Source organism: Annulohypoxylon maeteangense (assembly GCF_022496945.1).
Source record: "Annulohypoxylon maeteangense strain CBS 123835 unplaced genomic scaffold GGS22scaffold_2, whole genome shotgun sequence".
Lineage (NCBI taxonomy): Eukaryota > Fungi > Ascomycota > Sordariomycetes > Xylariales > Hypoxylaceae > Annulohypoxylon > Annulohypoxylon maeteangense.
This window is the reverse complement of record NW_025953249.1, coordinates 1,555,570-1,573,624: the sequence shown is the minus strand read 5'-3', so window position 1 is coordinate 1,573,624 and position 18,055 is coordinate 1,555,570. Positions and strand designations below refer to the sequence as shown.

The 18,055-nt window shown below is 47.1% G+C and overlaps 7 protein-coding genes across 7 annotated transcripts; 3 read left to right on the top strand and 4 right to left on the bottom strand.

Moving 5' to 3' along the window:
- Positions 1 to 564: 564 nt before the first annotated feature.
- GGS22DRAFT_184591 (synaptobrevin) lies at positions 565 to 1,344 on the top strand (the record flags this gene model as incomplete). The annotated part of the gene is made up of 2 exons (XM_047964202.1): positions 565 to 599; positions 666 to 1,344. The coding sequence occupies 2 exons, from the start codon at positions 565 to 567 to the stop codon at positions 1,342 to 1,344; spliced, it is 714 nt and encodes a 237-aa protein (XP_047822850.1).
- Positions 1,345 to 1,538: 194 nt separating this feature from the next.
- GGS22DRAFT_66138 (uncharacterized protein) lies at positions 1,539 to 2,392 on the bottom strand. Its single transcript, XM_047967713.1, has 2 exons — positions 2,228 to 2,392; positions 1,539 to 2,138 (listed from the first exon to the last, which is right to left on the bottom strand). Exons 1-2 carry the CDS (start codon positions 2,309 to 2,311, stop codon positions 1,773 to 1,775), a joined length of 450 nt encoding a protein of 149 aa, XP_047822849.1. The 5' UTR covers positions 2,312 to 2,392; the 3' UTR covers positions 1,539 to 1,772.
- Positions 2,393 to 2,720: 328 nt separating this feature from the next.
- Positions 2,721 to 4,311, bottom strand: GGS22DRAFT_152917 (NAD(P)-binding protein). Its single transcript, XM_047959762.1, has one exon. It carries the CDS (start codon positions 4,169 to 4,171, stop codon positions 2,909 to 2,911), a length of 1,263 nt encoding a protein of 420 aa, XP_047822848.1. The 5' UTR covers positions 4,172 to 4,311; the 3' UTR covers positions 2,721 to 2,908.
- Positions 4,312 to 4,636: 325 nt separating this feature from the next.
- On the top strand, positions 4,637 to 5,326 carry GGS22DRAFT_184589 (uncharacterized protein; the record flags this gene model as incomplete). The annotated part of the gene is made up of 1 exon (XM_047964201.1): positions 4,637 to 5,326. The coding sequence occupies one exon, from the start codon at positions 4,637 to 4,639 to the stop codon at positions 5,324 to 5,326; it is 690 nt and encodes a 229-aa protein (XP_047822847.1).
- A 526-nt stretch (positions 5,327 to 5,852) lies between these two features.
- Positions 5,853 to 9,180, top strand: GGS22DRAFT_152911 (Sec1-like protein). Its single transcript, XM_047959761.1, has 6 exons — positions 5,853 to 6,236; positions 6,353 to 6,390; positions 6,483 to 6,570; positions 6,627 to 6,976; positions 7,036 to 9,073; positions 9,134 to 9,180. Exons 1-5 carry the CDS (start codon positions 6,203 to 6,205, stop codon positions 8,695 to 8,697), a joined length of 2,172 nt encoding a protein of 723 aa, XP_047822846.1. The 5' UTR covers positions 5,853 to 6,202; the 3' UTR covers positions 8,698 to 9,073; positions 9,134 to 9,180.
- A 1,054-nt stretch (positions 9,181 to 10,234) lies between these two features.
- On the bottom strand, positions 10,235 to 13,133 carry GGS22DRAFT_66103 (uncharacterized protein). Its single transcript, XM_047967712.1, has 3 exons — positions 12,695 to 13,133; positions 12,489 to 12,634; positions 10,235 to 12,438 (listed from the first exon to the last, which is right to left on the bottom strand). The coding sequence occupies exons 1-3, from the start codon at positions 12,790 to 12,792 to the stop codon at positions 10,331 to 10,333; spliced, it is 2,352 nt and encodes a 783-aa protein (XP_047822845.1). The 5' UTR covers positions 12,793 to 13,133; the 3' UTR covers positions 10,235 to 10,330.
- Positions 13,134 to 13,956: 823 nt separating this feature from the next.
- GGS22DRAFT_196742 (ribosome 60S biogenesis N-terminal-domain-containing protein) lies at positions 13,957 to 17,532 on the bottom strand (the record flags this gene model as incomplete). Its single annotated transcript, XM_047965880.1, has 2 exons — positions 13,957 to 17,305; positions 17,373 to 17,532. The coding sequence occupies 2 exons, from the start codon at positions 17,530 to 17,532 to the stop codon at positions 14,025 to 14,027; spliced, it is 3,441 nt and encodes a 1,146-aa protein (XP_047822844.1). The 3' UTR covers positions 13,957 to 14,024.
- Between the last annotated feature and the right edge of the window lie 523 nt (positions 17,533 to 18,055).

Here is an 18,055-nt window from a genome sequence, read left to right as displayed (position 1 = left end):
GTATAAAGAGTGGAAGGGTTGGGAATCATATTAGAAATGCTCCCTTCCCATTTAAATTAGCCAGCGACTAATCCTTCAATTAATCCCTTTGAAAATGAAAATTCTAGAGGCAAATCTGAAATCGTCGACTTCAACATTTTGCTATAATATGAGAGTTATCGATACGCAATCTATCTAAGGTGGGATGAAATTTCTTATCGTCAATCCCACGGTTTAACCGTTATAGGTATGGCTCTCATGAGAGATCCACCGTGTTGTATTTACTTTTCGCACGGAGTTTTAATGGCAGGCAGGTACTCCCCTATACTATTGGGTGGTTTGACACTAAACGCATTCCCGTCGTCATTAACTTTGGCTAGAAGGCATCTCAGACCCAACGCTGCGGAACTGCTGACTTAGACTTTGTTCAATTCTATTTCCTATCCTAAGACTGTCTTCATCAAATTTTCGATTCCTCCCCCCTTGACAATCCTAGCGACCGCTTTATACTCTCCTAATTTATCGACTATCCAATCCAAGAATCCGAACAATCGATCTCTTTAGGATAGGATCCCTATATTCGCCATGGCGTCTTCATCGACACAAACTCCACTTCTCTAGTGCGTCTCGACCTACTATGTCTTACCCGTCGGATTCAACCAATGAATAGGCTAATAAACAGACAGCTCGTGCATCGCGCACCATACTACCATCCTTTCCGAATGCACGACGTCGTCATCTTCGAAAACCTCGTCGCTCGCCTCCCTAATCCTACCCAAGATCGACCACGACTCGCCGCAGAAGCTCACGTACACCCATGGCTCCCACCACATCCACTACATCTCCGAGGCGTCGTCCGCGCACCCGAACAACCCATCCGCCGGCGGCCTCACCTTCCTCGTGATCGCGGAGTCGTCGCTGGGCCGGCGCGTGCCGTTTGGTTTCCTCTTCGAGATCCGGAAGCGGTTCTTCGACGAGTTCGACGCGGAGCACGCCGACTTCGCGGACATGCCGAACTACGGCGCGGGCAGCTTCAACGCGGAGCTGAAGAATCTGATGGTCGAGTTCGGAACCACTAGCGGTGGCCGCGACGACGCTATCACGAACGTTCAGCGCGAGATGGATGATGTTCGAGGAATCATGACACGTAATATTGAGGGCCTACTCGAGAGGGGCGAGCGCATCGATCTCCTCGTCGACAAGACCGATCGTCTTGGCGGCAGCGCGCGCGAGTTCAGAGTCCGGAGTCGGGGTCTCAAACGCCAGATGTGGTGGAAGAACGTCAAGTTGATGGCGCTGCTCGTTGTTGTGTTTGTCTTGATCATTGTCGCGATAGTGATCGCGGTTAAGAATGCTACGGGATGAGCCGGCGAAAGAAATAAAGAAACGAATCAAAACTAATAATCTCTTTTCATTTTACGGATCGGCTGGGCTTGTTTTAAGGGTCTACATGTTTATCGTGGAGAGCGACAGACCTCGTACGTTGAGGCAACATTGTATTTCTATGGGCGTTTCCCCCCTTTTTTCCTAGGATAGGACTGGTAAATCAAGGGGGCTTGAGCTGGTATCGAGGCTTATGGAAGAGCAGCCCTCGCCGTTCCCTTTGTCGACCGCGATACCCTGATTCTGAAGGTTTTCTGCTCTTATCTCATGTACATACAACTTGTACTCCTAGCCTCAATCAGATTGATCGAACTTGATAGTTTGCCCCATGATTAGGTACTCTTTAAGATTGGCCCAATTGTCATATAAATTTCTGTTCCATTTCATAACTCCTTTCGCGAAATCATTCCTCATAACATAGCCGGGATAGCCCCGCCGACTCTCCTTCGTGATTCTTCATAAGCATAGCCGTGCGCGACAGGATTGACTAGTCCTGCTGCATTAAGTACAAATGGCGACTTCCGTAACCTCGCCGTGAAGAATACTGGGTGCAAGCTCGAAGCATCTCTTGTCGCTATTGGTGTTATCATAGTTGATGCCGAAGAGAAAGGGGCCGACGTAGATGGCATGTGACGGACGTGCGGCAGAGGTTGGATTATCGGGGCTAGCATCGGAGCGGATTCTTCAAAATGCGGTGAACTTAAATCGGGATTGGGTAATTGATGCAATCGTTCGACTACGGGACGTGAATTCTTTGAGATTAACAGCCAATTGGGCTAGAATTAGAGTTAGTAAATGTGTAAGTAGATAGGGATGGGTGGATAAATGATGGGTGTGAATAAGTTGGAAGCTGAATAAAACTAACCCGAGGTTCAATGTCGTCATCCCCACGTGGGGATAAAGCAGGGTGCTTTCCACCAAAGACTTGCGAAGCTGAATGCCGTAACATTATGTTTTGTTTACTATTGAATTAATAAGAAAACAGAACTATTATTTTCATGTAGATGTCTAGAAATTGTATTCTTAAAAATTAATCGGGAATTCCGAAAAGTGCTACCTTGACTTTGGTGTAGGCTCGGCTTTCATTCCGAAGTTTGTATGTACTTGATGTCGCAAGGATGAAGTAAACCTTGAAGTCCTCCACATCTCGGTATCTTTTAGCAAGTCATTCTCAAGAAATTTACCATTATCGTACTAGGGCAATCTGTACGTGTATGCAGCCTATGCTTTACTAGATATGATTATGTTTATCTTAGGTACTATGTAGGTAGGTACCAGGGGTATGAAGTCGAGTTAGCGGTTTCGGCATCTACCAATGGTGGCTGGGAAGATTCAAATCAAATCCATAAATTTGTAGATGCTGAGCATACTGTTGCGTATGCCTCAAGAACTCTAAATATTCGATTATCTAGAGAATCGTACTCATAAGTTATGACATCGTTTGTAACATATTTCATATTTATGTCGGAATGGTTTCTTTTGCATTGTACTGTAGAAAAGTCGGAAGCAGGATCGTCAATATTAGTCCCTCTATTTCTTCGTATATTCATGATGCCGCCTTTTTCCCTTTCCGTCGTGAAGTCTTCTTTTCAGCCTCCTTTCCTTTCTTAATAGAACCTATTAAGGCGTCAATCTCATCAGCCTTCTCTTTTTCCTGCTTCTCCTTATCTTTGACTTCCTGGCGTTTCTTTTCTAACACTCTCAAAGCAGCTTGATCCTTTTCGGTCTTTTCAATAAGTTTATCGCTTGCTTCCCACAGCTTCTTTGCGACCTCCTCATCTTTAACATCTATCCTTGCGAAGTCGATCTCCATGCATTCCTTGATAAACTTCCCACCTGGTCCTCTGCTTAGGTCCGGGTCCATTGCGGCATGTAGAATAGACTGAGCACCCATTTCTGGGCTCTTTAAAAAAAACCAAGGGATTAGATAAGAAGATAGGTAAACCATCAAGCCCCAGATCGTGCCACGAGTCAACCAATGCCTCATTCCAGGGGTACGAGTAAATCCAGGGTCGGCAAAGACGACTCGAGAATTCATTGGGAGTTTATCGGGTCGTTCATACGCATCTAAATGTTTCTGGAAGGCTTGTCCAAACACCATCAAAGCTAACTTGCTTCTAGCATAAGCTTTCGCCGGAGTCCACTCCTTTTTCAGCAACTCGTTGTTAAGCGATGGGGATCGGATGTAGGATGAACATGTCGGAATAATTACTCGAACGTCGCGGTCAAACGGCTGGGCTCGGAGTGCCGGACTTAGAATTCCTAATAAGTGGAAGTTGGCGAGGTAATTGACCATCCACATCTCCTCAATCCCTTCTTCTGTCTCTGTCCGTTTCTTCCCAGGAGGCGTAACGGTAGCAGCACATAGAATAAGCATGTCTAATCGTCTCGGTGGCGCATTGTCAATCCACTTTGTAGCAAATTGACGGATGCTATGCAAAGAAGAGAGATCGACTTGCTCGGCATATATCATTTGGTTTTTCGTTTGTTGGCGTAATTCTCCAATGTAGTCTGCGAGGAAGGGGTTCGACGGCGGTAATCGGGTAAGGAGTACGATTTGGGCTCCTCGTGTAGCCAATTCTTGAGCGACGGCGGCGCCTATACCTGATGTCCCACCGGTGATCATCACTACCCGGCCATGCATGTTACGTTCCATTAGAGTTCTAGCACCGCTGAAATATCGCTTCAGAACAATGAGAAATGCGGCGGCAACTCCGATTTGGAGTAAGGTCCACGGATCGCGTGCCCAGCCGGGCACCCACGCCGGGGCGCCATTTACATATGTCTCCCAAAGGAATGGGATAGGCATAATAATCTAACGGAAGTGACAGAAATGTTGAAGGAAGTAAAATGAACGAGAAAAAAGAAAAAAAGATAGCAAAATTTAGTTGTTAGCTACTTCCATCACTCCGACGTGGAAGGCAGTACAAAATACAGGCTACGTAAACTGTAATTGTAAGGCAGGGGGTTTGTGACGACAGCTTTTGGAATTTCTTGCACTAACAGGAAATGTCAGGGGTGATAGATCGGAAATGCAAGGCTGATTGATGCCCGGGATAGCGTCCCACTTATAAGCTGATCCCTGTCACTTCCAGACTTTCGCCTCATCATATAGGCGCCTATCAGCTCTTCTTATCACCTTTCAACTTTCAACTTTCCCTTCTTCATTTTGATTTCCCCAAATTCATCGAAAAAGGACAGTTGGATATATTCAAGTTCGCGACCATTCATAAGCGCGCTTGAAATTCAACTCAGAAAATCGTTGGCTTCCATAATGGCCGATGAAGAATGGAGCGATCCCGAATATGATGTCCCTCTTCAAAATAAACGACCATTTGGATCAGGACTCAAACGAAAAAGAGTAGTCTTCGTTCCGGCATCCTCAGGCAACTTGAAAACCACAGAAGAAAATGCGCCTGTCAATACTTCACACTCCGTATCCGATTTATATTTAAGCATAGTATTACCCAAAGATAGGGAAGTTAGCCAGTCTGCATCAACGGAAGATTCGGACGCCACCACATCTCAGATCTGCGAAATCTGTCAGTTACCGCTAGATGAGAATCCCAAGTCTGGCGAAAAAATAAAAGCAGAGCCTCGACCACATGAAGCATCGATAGCTCATCAAGTATGCATGGCTCATTCTCATCCACCTTCAGCACTAGACCGCTCGCGAATGGGTCTAAGCGTCCTCCAATCCCAAGGCTGGGATCCAGACTCCCGAAAGGGATTGGGGGTTGAACAGCAAGGCATGCAATATCCCATCAAAGTGAAGCCAAAGAACGACACCTTAGGAATAGGTGTTCAGGTACCGAAGAATCTACCAATGAAGAAAGAGAAACCAAAGACTTTTGATGCGAAAAAGATAAGGAAGATGGCGTTAGAGGATAAGAAACGGCATGAGAAGCTCCGAAGACAATTCTATGGCAACCCGGATGTGGAGAGATATTTGGGAACAGGTTGACAGGGGAAGACTCTTATCGAAACGTATAGATGCCTTTTTTGAGAGCGACTTGTCGCATTGAGATACCCCTTTTATAGACTAGCATTGGTTTCTAAATGATACGGTCCGCGAGTAGTAGGAAACAGAGCCGCACAAAATGTACAAAAAAAACTAATATTATGCACTTCTTTTTCCGTTCTCGCTAATATTGGATAGACAATTTGAATTTGTCATTAGAACATACGCGGCAACCTTAAATAAATACAAAGTTGCTTAGATTGAAATTGGTGACAGCAGCAGCAGTTAACCTTTACTGTCTCTTGACTAAGGATGACGAAGTGGGAAGGTGGGGAAGCGTTGTGGCTTCTAGTGTCTGCGGTAGTGTTCAAAAGTTGGACGCATTAGTGGATTGGCTCCCTGAAACCCAACCGCTGACGACCAGCCATTTAGTGTATATTGACCCCGCCAAGGGCCAAGTACCACATTATCATATTCTTGTAGCCCCGTCTCTTTGAAACTCAATCCTCCCTCTACTTCCACACGTTGTCAGTTGTCAGTTCCAATGTGTTCATCAACCTTTTCAACGCTCTAAACGGTCAGCACTCAGCACTCACCGCTCGCCTAACCCGTTACCTTTCAATCACCGGTGCACATGATAGCTTATAACGGCTACCTAGGTACTACTAGCAAGCAATTGCCAGCAGCAGTGGTGCATCACACCGGTCTTTAGCTAGCCCTAGGTACTTATAGGAGCTTGCCTCTAGGAGGTAGCTTATCCAACTTCGCCAACTTTACCAACTTTACCAACAACACCACACCTTTTTTTTCTACTCGGATAACCCCATCGAAATAACCTATCTCTAAGGGCTAGATAGCGCCTACGGGCTAATAGCCAAGATGGGGGTATCTGTGATCGAAGAGCAACGCGACAGTGAGACCTCCCCCATCTTCCATCTCCCAATAAGGCTAGAAACCCATCGTGAATGGTCAGCAAGGTCCAATTCATCGCACATCTTGCTAACAATATTGATTCTTATTTGCGCACAGTTCTCATAACTACTATTAAAAACATAACTGCCGGTGATGTAAGTTGCCCCTTTATACGATCTAGCAGTCTCATCTAGCCTCCTCCATGGTCGATATCGGTTATGGTTATACTAATGAAGCCTACGAATAGTGGAAAATTCTAGTCGTCGACAGTGATTCCAAGAAAATCATTGACAATGTCGTTAAGGAAGATGATATCCTCAATCATAACATTGCGAGTACGTTACCCGGCCACGTTCTGCTTCTGGCGCATAAGCTGAAGGGAGTATTGCAGACATCGAAAGCATCGAAGATCGCAGAGAGATGAACCCGACCATGGACGCGATATACATCCTGTCACCGCAACCGCATATTGTCGACTGTCTCATGGCCGATATCGAACGCCGAAGGTATCAAAGGACCTTTCTAGTATGGACTACCGTGCTCGATCCCCAGCTAAGGAGACGAATAGACGGTTCTGCCCTAGCAAAGCAGGCCATCGCCGGTTTCGAGACCCTGTCCATCGATTTCTTCCCCCGCGAATCGCATCTTGTCACATTTCGAGACCCCTGGAGTTTTCCGATTTTATACCACCCTTCTTGCAATGGACTGATTCGAAAACATATGCAAGATTTAGCTCAGAAGGTTTGCAGAGAGACTCGAGCTTACTTCCCACGCCTTCTAGCTGACTGAAAGAATGACAGGTTACCGGTTTGTGCGTGACTCTCGGCGAATACCCAAAGGTTCGCTATTACCGACCACAGAACCCAATACATGAGGCCAGTGTGTTATCATCGCATCTTGCCCGATTTATATCTGAGGAATTAGACGAATATGCACAATGGAATCCCAATTTTCCACCGCCGAGTTCACGTCCGCAAGGTGTCCTCATAGTGACCGATAGGTCCATGGATCTGATGTCTCCCCTGATTCACGAATTTACATATCAAGCAATGGCGCATGACCTGCTGCCAATTAAGGACGGAGACAAGACGACATTCCACATGACCGTCAATGAAGGATCGCCGGATGCCGAAGAGAAGGATATGGAGCTCACCGACAAGGATAAAGTATGGGTGGAGAATCGACACAGGCATATGAAGGATACCATCGATAAATTGATGGGAGACTTCCAGAGGTTCTTGGACGAAAATCCGCATTTTACCAACGCAAATAGCGACACGACTAGCTTAAATGCGATCAAAGATATGATGGCGGGGTTGCCGCAGTTCCAGGAGATGAAAGAGGCTTATTCTCTCCATCTAACGATGGCGCAAGAATGTATGAACATCTTTCAACATCACAAGCTGAACGAAATGTCACCTATAGAACAAGACATGGCTACTGGTCTGGATGAAGACAATCGGAAACCCAAAAATGTACTGGATACAGTTGTCCGTCTATTAGATGACGATGCTGTGTCACAGTCAGACCGCCTTCGTCTCATAATATTGTATCTCCTTTATCGCGATGGAGTAATACCCGAAGATATCAAGAGGCTCTTAGCGCATGCAGCACTGCCGCCACAAGACGGCGAAATCATATCAAATATGGAATTACTTGGAGGTCGTACGACACATGGTCTTAAGGATGTCCGCAAAGACCTACGACTCTTATTTCCTATCGACACGAAAACACCGATCGCCGAGGATAATTATATGTCACGGTTTAATCCTGCGGTGAAGACCATGTTGGAATACTTATGCAGGGGCGCTTTAGATCAGACCTCATTCCCCTATATCAAGCCCCCGCTAGACCCTAATGAAGATGCGCTCATTGGCCAGGGTTCCTTGCGAGCGGCGAAACCTAGTTGGGCTGGTGCCGGGAGGCGTGTCGTAGATAATAGGCAACGCATCATTGTATTTATGGCTGGCGGGGCGACATTTTCTGAGTCGCGCTCATGTTATGAGGTCAGCGCGGCTATGAACCGTGATGTCTTCTTAGCCACTAGCCATATGTTAACGCCGCAGCTGTTTGTGAGGCAGGTGGGTGACCTTGGCGTGGATAAGAGGAGACTTGATATCCCCATGGAAAGGCCGCCCCCAAGAGCACCAGCACACTTATTCGAGCGCGAACGGCCTACTCCTCCGCCAATGGGAGCCCCACCAGGACCACCAGGACAGCGCCCACCTCCCGGAGGTGCTCAGAAAGCACCAGTACGACCACCTGGACCAGGTGGATTACCGGGAGGTCCAAGACTAGCCAGCGAGCCTGCTACATTACCCACTCAAGCAATGAGCAGCATGTCCCTTCACTCCTCCAGGCCATCTAACGCTAGTGATATGACATCCTCAAGCAGCGGAAAACCTCAAAAGCTAGAAAAGGAAAAGAAGAAGCGGAACATCTTTGGGATGAAGAAAGGATAGTTGAACGAAGAAAGATTTACATCGACTAGAAATAGGATGGACCTCAATACGCAGTTATACAATGAGAGGCACCCGCCAAATCAAATAGAAAAACCTGGGTGCCCTTTCTTGGTTGTTGGCTATGGTCCTATCGAGCGCTTGGAGACAGATCAGACCAAACCAGATTCCGGATAGAGTGGATTGGCGCATGCATATTACATATAAACTAGAGCATGGCGTTGAGGAGTTGACCTACTTGTTGATAATCGGGGTCGATAGAGCGAGCGCTGAGTTGTGTTGAGATACGTGGTTGCGTAATTCTGGATGGTGAGAAATAAGGAACGGATTGCCCTCGAGACTAATCGAGCGAGACCTACTTACATAACTGACCCTGGGTACCTAGAGTAGTTAAATATAAGCCCATGAATCTAAGTCGATAGATAATACTAGCCAACGAACCTATCTGCCTTTCATAATGTGCCGGTCGTACTACAGGTCATATGACCACGCATTCCACACGCTGACTACCATCAGTAATGGCATCTAGGATAAGGAGATAAACTGAACGGGGGCAAAGAGCTACGGATATAGACGAGTTCGAATCATAGCTGAATAATGCCGTATGTGTTCCTGACTCCTCAAATCGTATCTTTAGTCATCGAGCCCTGAACCGCCACCATATTTCTAATAACGCCCATGTATGTAGGTAGTATTTACCTGAACAATGCCATGCTATTACCAACACCCAGAAACATAATACGGGTAAGCACCACGTCCTCTCTCAATCCTACAAGCGAGATTTTTTTTTTTTTTCGGTTTCTCGATCGTCATCATCCCTTCGCCCGAAGTCCGGTGCGCTGGGAGATAGTCCGGAGGTCCAGGATCGAATCCAAAAAAGAACTAGAAAAAAAGCAATCCTACTTCTACCTAGGTACTCCCAGTAAAGAGCTATACATAATTCGAATTTACAACAAATCATAAAGCTTTAGCAAAGCAAAATTCTTAAGCCACATACATACATACAATTCACTCAACAACCACCGGCATCAAACAGAGAAAGCAAGCAAGAAGCATAAGACAACCTCGCGAGCGAGTTCAGTACAGTATCATCAATTCCCCGAGCCGGGCTGCGAAACACATTCCGCATCCCAGATCCCTATCCCTTTGCGTCTAGCTAAGCTACGTCGTTATCGGAAAACACGCATACACAAAAACGGACTTGTCCAGTATACCTGATAGTGCCATGCCACTATAGTCACGTAGAAGGAAGAGGTCCCCCCGAAAAACACACGGTTAACTAGCAGGAAGAGCGTCTCATTTTCCGATGCCAGTATTCTTTTGTTTTTGGCAGCGAGAGGGAACAAAAAGGGAGGGTATTACAATCATACATACTATAGGTACCTAGGCTGCCTATAGATCCTTTTTTTGGTGCCCCAACAACGGCAAAAGGAATTGCTTCCATTTCTTCAGCCTTACTCTTTCTTATCTTCTTCGATTCCTCGCGATCACAACTTTACCAGTACAATTGCCACCGTTGGGGGAGAAATATTCAAAGTTTATCGAGACCTTTCAAGTCGACTTCACGTATAAGCGGGGTTGGTACAGGGTAATGTTTATTAATCAACGTTGCGTGACGTAACTATCCCCAGAAGTTCTAGTTCCGACGGAAAGCACCTGGCGGAGGAGGCATACCGCGGTGGTCGAATCCAAATGCTACATTCTCCGGACCCTGGAAACCAGGGATACCTGGAGGCATGAATCCTGGCGGCGGTGGGCCACCAAAGAAGCCGGGAGGCGGAGCCATGTTGCGCGGCGGACCGGCTATTCCATCCGGAGGAAATCCACCAATAGGAAAGTTTCCCGGGGGGAAGCCACCCGGGACGGGACCGTTGCGCGGGTTCCCTGCCAAGCCCGGAGGAGGAATCATAGGTCGCCCCGGGGGTGGCATTTGCTGTCCGCTGTTTTGCATCCAAGCGGTTGGGTGCATTTGATCCAAACCAGGAGGAGCCTGGCGTTGAAGGATCTGAGTGGGCTGTTGCGGACGGCTATCTGGCTCGCGGTGATGCAACTGCGCCTCATCAAAAAAGCTGGGTAGGTTGGTGGGGCGACCGACCTGGTGCTGCGAGATGGTACGCTCGTGCTGATAATCGAGTTCTCGATCTGGTGTTGGAAGAATTTGCGCAGGTCTAGAAGGCTGCGGCATTCTCATAGCAAGCTGCTCGGGTCCCCGGCCCTCGGGAGCTGCGCGGGCACTTTGCATGAGAGTCATAAGGAATTCGGCATTACTGTTGCTATTCCTTGATGGCTGATCAGAACGCCCCGCATTCTGACTCTGACTAAGATGGCGTTGTCCAATGAGTTCTTGCAGCACCTGCTGCTCCGAGCGCATCCCGGCATATTGCGGATTTAGGTGCTGTCTAGGTGTAGGAATTTCCTGACCCTGTGGAGGGCCACGAATGAGCGGCTCCTCACGACGCTCTTGTATATAAGGTTGATAGGGGCCGGGCGAAGTAATTGTATGACTTGGAGGAGGCTCTGCAAACCCGCCGGACGGCGGAGGGGTAGGTTGAAGCGTCTGCTTCTGGAGCTTCTGAAGTAGTGCTTGGAAAGCAACCTTCTCGGCTACGTCATTCTGTGGATGTGCCCCGGCCATAGCCAAGAGAGGGTTTATCTCGCTTGGTGGGGGTGCACTAGCAGCAGGAGCTGGGAGTTCAACCTGGCGTCTTGACTCTTCCTGCGTCGAGAACAATTTCTGGAATCTAGATCCTGACTTAGGTTTAACGGCAGGAACGGCATTCTCCTTAGCTGCCTCGGTAATATTTCCAGGTGTTTCGATGCTTGTGCTCTGACCAAATGCAGCAAAGAACTTATCCGGTCCTATCTCAATAGCCGGAGTTGATTTGACTTTCGTCTTCTCGTTCTCAACCTTCTCCAGTGGTACAGGTGCTTCGGCGGCTGGAGTAGGGGCAGGCTCAGTCTTTGCAGGATTCTTTCCTGCTTTCATACTCTCCATGAACTTCTTGAAGTCTTCTTGAGTATGAGCCTGAGCCTGCTCTTCGACGGGTTCATCGAGCCATTCCGGTTCACGTTCTTGACGATGATCCCGATCTCGATCCCATCTTCGCTCAAATGTTCTCTCCCTCGGCTTATCTTGGTGTAGGTCGCCTTGGTGATCGTCATTCCTGTCCCTCCAACTTTTGGATCGATCAAAACCTCGAGGCACAGAAGCCTCACCGTTGTTGGTGTTGGTATTGGCGTTGGTATTGTCTCTTGACCAAGGCTGCTCCGCTCTGTTTCTATTCACGCCATTTCTGCGAGGCTTCTCCAATTCATCTCCCTCCTTTTCTTTACTAAACTCGCCAAAAGCCCGACGGGGCCGGTCGGTAGTTTCGCGGTCATCCTGATCGCGTGATCGACGATCTCCTCCAAAGCGGTCGGGGCGATCACCCATGCGGCCATGGAATCGTTCAGCACCTTCATGCCCAAAACTCTTACGGGGTTTCACAGTGCTCCAGCCCTCGCTGTCTTGGTCAGCATCGCCGCGTCGGCGGAAATTGTTCCTACCATCGCGATCTCTCTCACGATCACGATCACGGAAACGATCAGAGTTATCAGCGTCGCCGTTCCTGGAACGGAAAGCAAACCGATCTCGCGCATCAGTGTCTTTGGGGTTCTTCTCACTCTCGAAAGGTTTGTTGGCTCTTGAGAGTGTTGCCGATGAGAATGTCGTTCGTGGTGGCCCAAGGATAATATCCTCGGCAGCTAGATCCACGTCAGAGGAAGTCAAAAGGGAAGAGAGTGTGAGGACATACTACTAGCATTTCGCGAAGCATGTCGATCGACACCTAGTCGTCGGTTAGATTGGTCTAACAGAAAGCTGTCATTGTTTTTACCTCGTTCTCCTCCAGGTTTGTTGTTGTTGTTGCCTTGGCTATTGCGAAAGGTTTCGGGAGGTGGTCTAAAATATTGATTAGAGTTAGATGCAGACTCGATCTTATTATTATCAGTCATAACGTACCCCATCCATTCTTCCGCTGGAGGCAGGGTGCCTGGCTTGATACATAGTGGTGACTCGCGCAGGAAAACTAACGCGTCTACTGAGTATCGTATTGCCATAGCATCTGTGTATATGACGGGTTGTTTAAAGTTGAGTGATATAGATTTGTGGTGGACCGAGGCCGTAGTTTACGCGCACGTAGTCGTAGTAAGTCGTGGTCGGGGTAGTACGAAATTCAGCGATTCGGATCTGAACAAGGTCTAGATAGGTTTGGATTGACAAGGCTGCTTGATGTTGTTTTTGGAGAAACGCCTGGCGTGTGCGGGGTGAAAGAGCGAAAGGTGGAGGGCGATAGGAGGATTTTTGGTGGTGAGACGTGTGTTGGGCTCAAGGAATTATAGGCCTAGGGTCAAGAGTCGTCAATCACCAAAGCCGATTTGGCTTGGAAATGGTGATTTAAATCGTCCGATAGGAAGAGTCCAATTGAAGAGGCGACCGGTGAGATTATGATGATGGTGTGAACCACTTGAAGATGGAAGGCGACGACCAATATCACAACGACTTATCGAAGTGAGAGGTCAAGAAAGTTTGTAACTATAAATAAAACCGGTAATGCGGTAATGTGGTAAGTGGTCCTTGAGATTTTAGATTGATGCAGAAATAATAATTAGTGCAGGTGCTCCGTATAGTGGGATTTGTTAAAGTGTTTGAGTGTTGTAAGTGTTGTAAGTGTTGTTGGTGCTGTTGGTACAGCTGGACGGTGGACGGTTGGAAGGCAAGGTGTGAAAGTGGTAGGTCAATGTCAAAACATTTTGTCCAAATGTTTTTCTTGAGGAGACAACGCTTCAAGTTTTCGGTTCTGGAAGTTTAAAGATACGAAGGCACTGCATGTGGGTGTGGGAAGTGTCGAGTGGCCTGTGCCTTTTCCTCATGGGGCAGGTACAATGTACCTACCTAGCTTTTTATGACAGCACTGAGCAGCTGGCCCCTTACTGTACCATGGATTAAGCAGCGACCGCCAATTTAGCGTGCAACCTGAGTGGGTCCACACCTCAGCCTTGATGCCTGAATTGGTCTAATAGGTCATTTAAATGGTCAAATGCTTATGTAATTCTATCAAACTCTCACATCGCTAACCTTCAAAAGCAATGACGGGATTCTAGTACTGTCCGAAGCCTATTATTATACATTTAACATATTTAACACAGTCATCCAAATCACCCAAGTTAAAATGACTCGCAAAAAATGACAAAAACAACGAAAATGCCTTAATTATATGGCCATTTCATTCCCTTGTATATACCAGTAACTACCTAACTAGTATATACATGTAGGTATACCATGTGTATCATTATGCTACAAGCCTCTCAAGGCCACCCTTGCTCCACTCCGAAATCCGTTTTTGATCACAAGTATTCCATAACCTTCCCAGCAACGCCTGGTATATCGCACGTTCATCAGCATCCGTCGTGGTATCTCTCTGAGCCAATACCCAGCTTACAGTCCCGAACCTCGTGATCAGGGTGTCACTCCCCCCTTCGATGGTCGTCGTTCTATACACGATCCGCAAGATCTGGGTCCTCAGATTAGGGCCCATGAAGGGGTTGCAAGTCAGTGCAAACAGCCTTTCGAAGACTTTGCGTTGGTGAAATAGGGCGATGTCCGCGGGCGTCCGTAAGCTGTCGAGGAGGAAGCTTAGAAGCCAACTGATTTCCGAGTAGAATGCGCCATCGTCGGTAGGACCCTCCTGGAGAATGTTCTGCATGAGAGGTATCCTATCCAGAGACCACACTGGTCTGCTAGTAAGAAATAAATTGATTTTCTCGTAGAGGCAATGTAGGGGGTTGCTTAGGACCTCGAGAGCTTTACAAGCAAAAGTGACGATCATGCTCGACAGGGGACCATTATCGATTAGACTGCGGGCTGATTCTGCAAGCTCCATGAGCAAGAGCCACACTTGCTCATTGTTCTCATATGTCGATTCCTTGACCTTCGCGGCCACTTTAACGATGCTAGTAAGAGCTTCTTTCCGGATACTCGAATGCTCGGATAGAAGCAAACGTATTAGTGAAGCCGCATATCCCTCCTCGACAAGTTCTTCAGGTGTTTTAGATGTCCATCTCGATAATGAACTATCCTTGGTCACTATAATAGGTACCGAGAGCCTTTGTTCTAAGCCATGTGGGCTAATTTCGTGGTCTGAATCATTGTCTGTTCCATTTATGACGCCGTTAACCAGCCCATTAGTAACGGTGGTGGTATCTTGGTGAGAATTGTTTTGTGTTTCGGATGTAGATATTTCTCTCTCTAGGATGCGTAGCTTCGCTCCTAATTTTTTCTGTTCGCCAAGACCACTAGCCAGAAGTTCCTTGGTGGCCTTCAAGAAACGCTTGTTAACACCAGAAGCAAGAGAATATCCCAGATATTCCGAAAGAAACTGGACCAGTTCTTTCAGTGTGGTTTTGCTAGGCGACGACGAAATCAAGTACGGAAGTTGTTCCGCAATTGTCATCATGAGGGGACAAGTGATAACGTTCTTATCTTCAGCCACCTTGGCCTTTTCAAGCTGCTCTTCAATCATTTCAAGATATTTGACTGGTGTCCTAGCACATCGCTCGGCGCAATTGTCCAAGAATGTCCAAATCGCTGGATCGATATTTTCAAGACTTCTTAATGCTGCTATTAAGGGATACAGCCCCTGAGAGTTTGGTCTGTTTTCAACCAATTGATGCTCGCTAGCAACCCAATATAGGACATTACCTAAACTCTCATTAGACAGTCCAGTCGTCTTCTCGACAGAAAGTCTTAAGAGAGTCGTAAATGGAGAATGGGACATGTCAGAAGTTCGAGCAAACCATCGCATGTTTGGGGAGTATTTTGCAATTGCACACAAATTCTCGAGTTCCAACAAAGACATAACCATGTCTTCGCCCGTTTCTTCGGAGGTCTCAACCTTCTTGATTGTAGAGAGAAGTATTGGCGAGACATCAAATTTGGCCCTTAGTGAGAACTGAGGAATGACTTCGTAATAAAGCAACAGCAAGCGACTCGCTGCTTGCCGTTGAAGTAGATCATTCTGATCCATTGCTAGGTAGCATTTGATGATATCTTTCATATCCGGTATCCTTTGGTAAAAATCATCGAGAAGTCGACGAGCTGCTTCTTCCCAAAGTGAATCGGATGACGGTGATGCTTCTCGGTACATCTCAAGAGCTCGTCCTAGCTTTTGTATCGACAAAGTCAAAAGGCGAATAGCATAAAAAGAAGCCAATTTGGATTTAATCGAGAAACATCGTGTGATCGCTTTCAGCGTCATAGGCAATGGGATTATGTTTCCAAGTACCACAGACGTAGGAGGCGGAACTCTCGCATATCCCTTGGCATGCCCAAAGAAGGACGGGATCGGAAGTTGAACAGCATTGTATAATAATGCGGCATATCCAATCCAAGTCGCTGTCAACTTTGGATCAAACGAGAATGATTTCCGGTGGCAAAAATAATGGGCGATTAATTCTGGCGACTTTTCGAAAATTGCCACGAGCAGATCGTTCTGTTTTGTGCTGGACCACGGCCGCAGCGTCTGGATAAATTCCGCCAACAACATGTTACGCACAGGTACATCGTTTTCAAATTTGCTCATCCAGGGGATGCTATCGATACCGAAGTCCACAGGCTGATCGTCATTGGCACTCGACGGTGCCGCATTAGGATCTACGCCATCGGGGTAATAACCATGTTCTGACCGACGGATACCTGCATCGGAATCGGTACAAGCAGCAAGCAAAAACGCATGGGCTGAATCTTCAACTGATGGTCGCTCGCCTTCCGATTCGCCCTCTTGCTCTGTAACATCTTCGGGGTGTCCATAAAGTTCTGCTATCCTGATAAGCGAGTAAGCATTTAGGATCCTAATCTTGATCTCCTTCGGTAGCTTTTTGTCCAGAATGACGGATGATCTTAGAGTATTTAATATCTCGTAGATCAGCGAAGGAGGGTCCTTTCTGATATGTCTCATGAGAGCGGCGACAATGTCCTTCTGCGATAGTAGATCGCGCTTCGCTTCAACGTAGAGAAGCCTCAGACTGCCTAGTAGAAATCGAATCGCATTTGTTCTAACAGACGGCCGTTTTGGATCTTCCACACCTTCTCCTAAGTATCGAAGTCCCATATTCCTTGCAAGCGATTTGAACGTATAGTTTCTGGCTCTGAATGTTGGCGCAGCAAGTGTACCACCATCTAAGCACACGACTTCCCTAAGAAGCCTTAATGTGGGCGATATTATAAAATCTTTGCCATTGTCGGCCGAAAGATTCTTAGCGATAGATTCCTGTTGTCTTTTTTGGAGTAGGGTTCGACATATTCCCAGGCCGTATGATACGTGATCTACGTTTGCGGATAAGACCTTGAGGAGCAGCGCGAGTATGACGGCGACGGCAGACATAACATTCTCATTGTTCATCTGGACGGCCATGCCCCATGTTTCCATTATGTCAGGTAGATAAACCGGGACTTCATCGTCTCTTTCTCTAGGCTTTACCGCTTCTAGATATTCGAGTAATATTTGCTGCTTCTCGGAGTTCTCATCTTCGCCGTTGACGATGCTATCGAGGAGGTTCTTAAACGACTGGAGGCCTATGTATCATAATTGTTAGTGTTATGCGACGAGGGATAGGTTCGCTGTAGAGTGAAAACGACGTACCATGCCGAGCTTGTCGAAGATCTTGCTCGAAAGCTAGTAGTTGACGAAGTTGTCTTCCATTATAGATCTCTTCCGAGGTTGGCGGGTCATGTACGTGAGCAGTCTTTTGCTTCTTCCCCGAATGACCGCCTTCACCACCGTATGACTTGCGCTTTGCCATTTTTCTTGCTTCTGTTATGTATTGCGCTTAACTACGGCATCATCAATCCGCCAACAATGGGTAAAGGGAAGCGCGCCGCCTAGTTCGCGGTGGTGGTGATCGATTTCAGATCAATTTCTCCAATTATGGTTATTACGTTATAGGTAGACGTATATTTTGTTCGTATATCTTGCGAAGGTTCACTGAAAAGACCGTTATTCGAGGTCGTCGCATATCAAGAAAATCGAAGCTTGTCAAGAAAAATATCTTGAATTGCCAAAATTGACCGCTCCCCCACAAGACACACTAAGTTTAGCGTCTAAAATAGGCTCTAACGACTTTCCGCGGCAGGGCGGAACAGACCCGTAAAACGTCGCGTTAAGGTTCGTGCCCCTGTTAACAGCCCCGCTATCATACCCCTGGTAGTTTAACTTTAGGTACCACACCCCCCTGAACCCCTTGCTAATTCCAACTTCCGGGTACGTCCACGGGCAGGCCAAATAAATATTTTAACAATTCACATTCATGTGATAACAACCTCCGT

Bases quoted from the DNA above. Each gene is read 5' to 3' on its own strand.
- GGS22DRAFT_66138 (XM_047967713.1), bottom strand. From the start codon at position 2,311: ATGTTACGGCATTCAGCTTCGCAAGTCTTTGGTGGAAAGCACCCTGCT. The intron at 2,139-2,227 runs GTTAGTTTTATT...CTCTAATTCTAG, and splicing joins ATGACGACATTGAACCTCGG to CCCAATTGGCTGTTAATCTC.
- GGS22DRAFT_152917 (XM_047959762.1), bottom strand. From the start codon at position 4,171: ATGCCTATCCCATTCCTTTGGGAGACATATGTAAATGGCGCCCCGGCG.
- GGS22DRAFT_152911 (XM_047959761.1), top strand. From the start codon at position 6,203: ATGGGGGTATCTGTGATCGAAGAGCAACGCGACA. The intron at 6,237-6,352 runs GTGAGACCTCCC...ATTTGCGCACAG, and splicing joins GATCGAAGAGCAACGCGACA to TTCTCATAACTACTATTAAA. The intron at 6,571-6,626 runs GTACGTTACCCG...GGAGTATTGCAG, and splicing joins CCTCAATCATAACATTGCGA to ACATCGAAAGCATCGAAGAT.
- GGS22DRAFT_66103 (XM_047967712.1), bottom strand. From the start codon at position 12,792: ATGGCAATACGATACTCAGTAGACGCGTTAGTTTTCCTGCGCGAGTCA. The intron at 12,635-12,694 runs GTACGTTATGAC...TCAATATTTTAG, and splicing joins CCAGCGGAAGAATGGATGGG to ACCACCTCCCGAAACCTTTC. The intron at 12,439-12,488 runs GTATGTCCTCAC...ACGTGGATCTAG, and splicing joins TGCTTCGCGAAATGCTAGTA to CTGCCGAGGATATTATCCTT.